Genomic DNA, 6,446 nt, shown 5'->3' on the forward strand with positions numbered 1-6,446 from the left:
CGCCAATTCCGGTTCTCGCAAAATGAGACGGATACCGGTCTATATTCATCCCTAATCCTTTAAGTTATCATCATTTGTTAATTTTATCCTATCAGTTTTTATGACAATAACATTTTCCTTTATGTTAGCATCTTTTTATCTTTATTTTCTAATGTTTGGCGCGTTACTAGATAAGAGAATGACAATGACATATGTTGAACGTCCGTACGCTCACTTTTTAGGCATTTAACATTTATGATTCCTACTTTGGACTTATAAATTTCATTCCCATTTTAATTCGGTTGATAGAACATTGAAGTATTTTGGGCAAAATTGATATTTTATGATGATTTTTCACATTTATGATTCCTACTTTGGACTTATAATTTTCATCCCCTTTTTAATTCGGTTTATAGAACATTGAAGTATTTTGGGTAAAATTGATATTTTGTGATAATTTAAGTTAGAGCTATCAATTAGGTTGAATGTTGTCGTGATGTTTCTACCTATTAAAATTTAGTGTCAAATACGCATTTGTATTTTTTTTTACCAATTTTTACCTATAATAAGTATGTGGTGATATTTTTGTCTCTAAAATTGTTTCCAAATCATAACTATTTACTACTATTCTTGAGTATTTTCTTAATGCATAAAGTATAAGTAATAATCCAGACCAAGCCTAATTGAGAAATGTTTCGCATTTGATCGGTAATAGTATACCAATGAAAATTACCGCCGGTAAATCAAATGGTTGAGAGGTGGTGTTCACGGTAATATATCTATGTATGAATACCGCTGATGATATCTTTATTGTATCCATGACCTTAAAACGGATGAAGAAAAAAAACATATATCAACAAATGATCAATATTTGTAATATATGATAAAAGATATCACTTAATTTGTAATAATAGCCTTGTGAATTAAAGGAATCTATCTTGTGGAGCCCAAGGGGTCCCGGACCACTACCTAATTTTCGACACGTAGTTTTAAAAAAATTATTTTTTCTATTAGGTGTACGAGCTTAAAGTAGGAGTGACACCCTTATTAAAACATTATCTCTCCCCTCCTGATGTGAGGGAGTGAGATCAAAATTGTTTACGTGAATACCAATATTGATTAAGATAAGATTAAGAAAAAAAATGAATTAAGTAAAAAAAATATTGTTTACTGAAACACGAACATGATTGCAAGAAGTTGAAGTATGTATATTTTATATCAAACTACATATTATACCCTGCAATAAGGAAAAATATATATTTCGTTATTAAATTAAATTAACTTAAATTAAATAATGAATAATTATATATATTGAAAGTTTGTGAAGTATCCGTGATTATTGGGTGTCTGTCTAACATGATAGAAACCACATACTCGGCCTACAAAACCACAAAATTCAATAATCGGAAATATTCACAAACGATCTATCATTAAATATTAACGGTGGTTGGTGATGTATTCTCTAGGTTGTCACATCAATCCCCGTTAAAAGAAATTTTGTCCTGAAGTTTTGCATGTAGTTGGGGCGTTTCCAAATAAATGGCAATGCTTGCTCCCCATTTGGTCTTCTTGTTACCATGTGTACTTTGGTCCTCGTTTAGAGTTCCATCGTACCTTGACTATGGGAATGTGGCTTTGCTTAAGCCTCTTGACTACGCGATCCATGATCTCGACTAGTTCCTCTACGAAATTGAGTTTTGTGTCGATCTAGATTTTGTTGAGAGGTACGACTAGCTTGTATTCAGAGAGACATTTCTTAAGGTTTGAAACATGGAAGACATTATGTACATTGTTGAGCTCGTTGATAAAAGAACAATTTGGTAGCCTGTTGGGCCTATTTTGGAAAGGATCTCAAAAGGTGATAGGTTTTGAACATAACAAACAATCTTATGTGTGCATGTAACCCTAATTGATTTGGATCGATGTTTTCTCTAATTAAACATATAAGTATTAAACATCAAAAGATAAACCCTAAAAGGCATATACTATTTTCAAAATTCATGAAATAAGATAGTAAACATACCTTTAAGATTGTTATTGTAAACAATCTTGAATCCCTACTTGAAAAACCTTTGGTAGCAAGCACCATAAGTGTCGCGCCTCTAATGGTTCACAAACAAACCCTAGCAACCAAGGAAGACTAGAGAGAGAGAAAGAGAGAGAGAGAGAGAGAGAGAGAGAGGGCGGGAAGGGACCAAAATTCAGTCCAAGACACTTAGAAAGAAGTCATGGCTGAAATTCTACCCTAAGGAGGGTTTATATAAGTGTTAGGAAGATGTTGGATAAGGCAGTTATCTCTAAGATAACCCTAATCCCTTAACTTTCTCCTTAAGGCATACAAGGAACCCTTAGAGACCACGGAAACCCTAGAGACACTCTGGATTTTGTTCCCCCTCTTTAGGGAGGTTCTAGAATTGCCTAATACTCACCTATTGAACATTATCACCTTTAGTCCTCCTACTTTCAATTAATCCAATTAATCCCAAAATTAATCCAACTAATTTCTGGTTAATTATTAATTAAACAATATGATTTATAATTAATATTATATCCATAATACATTAACTAGGTAAGTGACCCCGCTTTTTGGGGTTAGATGTGAGATTTTTTGTTCGGTCTATCTTCATGGACTATTTGTCTATACTTTGAATATGAAAGTACATTACTAAATCTTTAATTTGGAACAGAGTTTAAACATTAAATAGTTCGATGAAACTACATTGCTATTTATTGATATTTTTCAAAGTAAATGGCTAAAAAAAAGTTCATATTCATCTAGCATAGTAGTTGGCCTCCATATGATTCACATTCATGAAACTCTAAGTGTAAAAATGTTGATTCACCAATCCCTAATAAATAGTAACTATGAGATAAACTATCAAATGAATAAGAGTAACAATGGTCAAGAACGTACAAATCTGCAAGCAGCAAAACAAAAGTGTAAACTAGCAAGCTAGCATACGCAATTATATAATTAAAAAAAACATGAAAATATATAGGGTAATAAAGAAGTCATGGGCATACAACCGCTATAAGTCATAACAGAGACAATTTCTAACTTGTTACGTTTCAAGTTCAACTGTCTTTAGGACTGTTGTTCCAGCTTCAACCTAGAACTAAAATTACATATCAATTCAGCAAGGCCATATTTGTTATATGCAAATACAAAATAATATAAAAGCAAAACCATATCAGATGAAGTTGAACCATGTTATTGTTGGATTAGGTGTCTAAGTTCATAACTATTTCTGTGATGTACTTAACCCGGTTGCCATGGTCCATTTGGGTTGTATTTCATTACAACACTCGGATAGACTAAATAAGAGAAATGACACTTAAGGTTTATTAATATATTATATGTTCTAATATATTAATAATATTATTTAATTAGTATTGATCAAAGAGTTAATTTTGAATTAATAAAGTGATCAAAAGGAGACTAATTAAATATATGGGGTTGATTGTGTAAATCATCCATTCTTTTATAGTGGGCTAATGATCCATGGTTTATTGAATTGGGCTAAAACCCATGAGGTTCTCCATGGATAGTCCATGGGGGTTATAAACCCATGGATCATGGAATATGGAAAGCCATGTCAATTAGGGTTTACATGTTGTAACCCTACTTGTGACACAACTATAAAAGGACCCCATGACTAGCAAAATCGGCACTACTAAGTGAAGAACAAGAGGGCTAGCCGATTTTGAGGTGTTAGTGAACTTCTCTCAAAGTTATTCCAAGGGTTGTGGTGTTGTGTGAGACATTTGAGGCATCACACTTGAGGTGTTAAGCTCACAAGGTTCTCAAGGAATCCAAGCAACAAAAAGGTATGTTCTTCTACTAGCTAGTATGTTTCAAAGTTCCCCATGTCATGCCAGTTTGGTTAAGAACCTTGGATTTTTTTTTTTTTGCATGTATCTTAGTAAAACATAGATCCAAGGTTTCTAGGGTTGCATGTACACCTTAGGAGTGTAAGAATGCTCAAAACCCTTCAGTTATTTCTTCATATTCTAATTATTCCATATCATGTAATCAGTTTTAGTTAGTTCAATGTAAACTACAATAATACCGATTATCATATGGTAGAGTAAAACCACATTTTTATCATTGTCCATTTTATTTCTTTTTATTATGATTACTAAACCATAGGAAGATCAAATAGAAAAAGAAAAAAATGAAACTCAATGGCTTTATTGGGAGCAACACGAACGACATTGACGAAATTGCCCCTAAAAAGGTTAGTCCAACCTTCGGTCTACATAATATCTTGAGATTTTTCACCAACATAATGTTGACCTTCTCCCTTGGGAGTGCACATCTCTCAGATGTACAGGTTCTTGGCACCAGTTTCATCGATGCAATTCACAGTGGCAGCCACTGGCAAACCAAGTGAAACTCCGCGACCTGAAAAACTCCGCGACCTGAAAAACATGAATCACATATCAAAATCAACTGATGTTTTCATAAACATAAGAAACTGATTTAGTAGTTGTATATTTTTTTATTATGTAAAAATCATTTTACATACAGTGTTTGAACCAACAAATGATATAGCTTTAATGTTTTCATCATCACAAATGGCATTCACTATTTCCTGTCTCAAATTTTAAAAAAGTATTAGATTGATGATGCTAAATAATAAATATTACTTGTAATGAGAGAAAATAAGTGAGATGATTAAATTACATTAGTTCCATGAACAATATTCAAAGCACCATTTGGTAAACCAGATTTCATTGCAAGTTCTGCAAGCATTATAGAAGCCCCTGAAAGAAAAAGTGTAAATGTATAATAACAAAAAATTTAAAAATAACATTGTTTTGATAAGAGAGAGAGAGAGAGAGAGGAGAGAGAAAACAATGACCTGGATCTTTTTCTAATGGCTTTAGAACGAAAGTGTTGCCAAAAGTAACAACAACTGGAAACATCTGCAAGAAAGATTAAATGGAAGATTCAAGAATGAAGATAACTTGTTCTTCTTTTTCTTTATTCATGGTGAAATAGAGTAAGTGTAAATTGGGAAATGAGAATCATAATCATACCCACAAGGGAATCATTGTTGGGAAATTGAAGGGGTATATACGAGCACAAACACCAATAGCCTCTCTGATGTTATAAGTATCAATTCCATGAGATACATCTGAACCAAACTCACCCATTTGTAAAGATGTCATGCCATTTGCATGTTCAACCACCTCTATAAAATACACACACAAATTAAAATTATATCAAAATTTTGATTTATTTTCTTACTTTCTGCACTTACCTAGTTAAACCGGAAAAGAAATTAGGGGTGAGGAATCGATACTATTACCACTGTAGAAAACATTTTTTTCTAGGTTGGTATGATAAATGGGTAATTGTAGCTACTCTCATTGATAAAAACTAAAGTAAAAAAAACATTTAGGATCAATAGAAGCAGTAGAAGATTCTTGTGCTTTTCAACACCATTCCATACCTTATAATCCCAAAAGAGAAAATAAATAATAATATGAAAAATATCACATATGGTGAAGTAAATAAATAATGAAGAAAAATACTTTAGATACACATGGACATGTCGTATCTACTATTTGAAGTTGTTTATTACTCAAAGTCAACATCTCATTGACTGCAACCCCCAAAGCAGACAGAACCACAGTATCTCATTTATTAATCACATCAAATTGTTTCTCTCCATTCTTTACAGGAATGTCTTTAACCTCCATCTCCTCTAGCCTCTAACATTATAGAAACATAAGTGAATTTCATACTGAATTTGACACATTAGATCGAAATACAAATTTATCAAATCCATTATGCATAGATCAACTGAAAGCATAACACAACATACATTAAAACGGTGATAAGATACAATTGATTTCTAGAAAACTAAGCGAAATGAATCATAATAGTACCTTATTAACAGTAGGATTATGGATAATTTCATTTGTGATCCAAATCTTATCATTAGGGAACTGTTTTCTTACTTCATAAGCTATCCCAACTGCACACTCAACACCCCAACAAAGCCATGAGATTCTGTAAGCTTCACAGTAATATTTCCCCATGTGTACATGAAATTGTTTTCTTTCAGTGTCTTTATGATGTTAAACATCATATCTATTATAATTTTCACTACATACCGACTAAAATCGCAATTAAATCAAGTGAAAATCCAAAAATTGATATCATGTAAACATAGTTCTAAAATTGATCGATATATTTAATTGACAATCTCTTAACCTAAGTTGTATACTTTAATTGCATAGACTGATGTTTAGAAAGCCATGCTTTCATACTCCTGTAGCTTCCTGTCTATGTTATCATAGGCAAAAATCTTATTTGATTTTTTTTTATAAAACTTAGTAAATAATTTATAAAAAAAATTGATAAGATCTTCATGGTTTAAGATAGTAATGAAACTTACGACTACGGCTAAAAGCTTACAATTTTTCATCATTGAGTTAAGGGGTCAACCCTGAAA

The 6,446-nt window shown here is 32.1% G+C and overlaps 1 protein-coding gene across 1 annotated transcript; it reads right to left on the bottom strand.

Moving 5' to 3' along the window:
• Positions 1-4,125: 4,125 nt before the first annotated feature.
• On the bottom strand, positions 4,126-6,030 carry LOC145002922 (methylmalonate-semialdehyde dehydrogenase [acylating], mitochondrial-like). Its single transcript, XM_078962102.1, has 8 exons — positions 5,878-6,030; positions 5,641-5,700; positions 5,295-5,346; positions 5,023-5,177; positions 4,845-4,908; positions 4,667-4,746; positions 4,509-4,574; positions 4,126-4,401 (listed from the first exon to the last, which is right to left on the bottom strand). Exons 1-8 carry the CDS (start codon positions 6,028-6,030, stop codon positions 4,330-4,332), a joined length of 702 nt encoding a protein of 233 aa, XP_078818228.1. The 3' UTR covers positions 4,126-4,329.
• Positions 6,031-6,446: the final 416 nt, after the last annotated feature.

Source organism: Lactuca saligna, chromosome 1, assembly GCF_052625555.1.
Source record: "Lactuca saligna cultivar CGN05327 chromosome 1, ASM5262555v1, whole genome shotgun sequence".
NCBI lineage: Eukaryota > Viridiplantae > Streptophyta > Magnoliopsida > Asterales > Asteraceae > Lactuca > Lactuca saligna.

Coding starts and splice junctions, on each gene's coding strand:
- LOC145002922 (XM_078962102.1), bottom strand. CDS start 6,030: ATGGGGAAATATTACTGTGAAGCTTACAGAATCTCATGGCTTTGTTGG. Junction 5,347..5,640: donor ATGGAGAGAAACAATTTGAT/GTGATTAATAAA, acceptor CAATGAGAGTAG/CTACAATTACCCATTTATCA. Junction 4,575..4,666: donor ATATTGTTCATGGAACTAAT/GTAATTTAATCA, acceptor AATTTGAGACAG/GAAATAGTGAATGCCATTTG.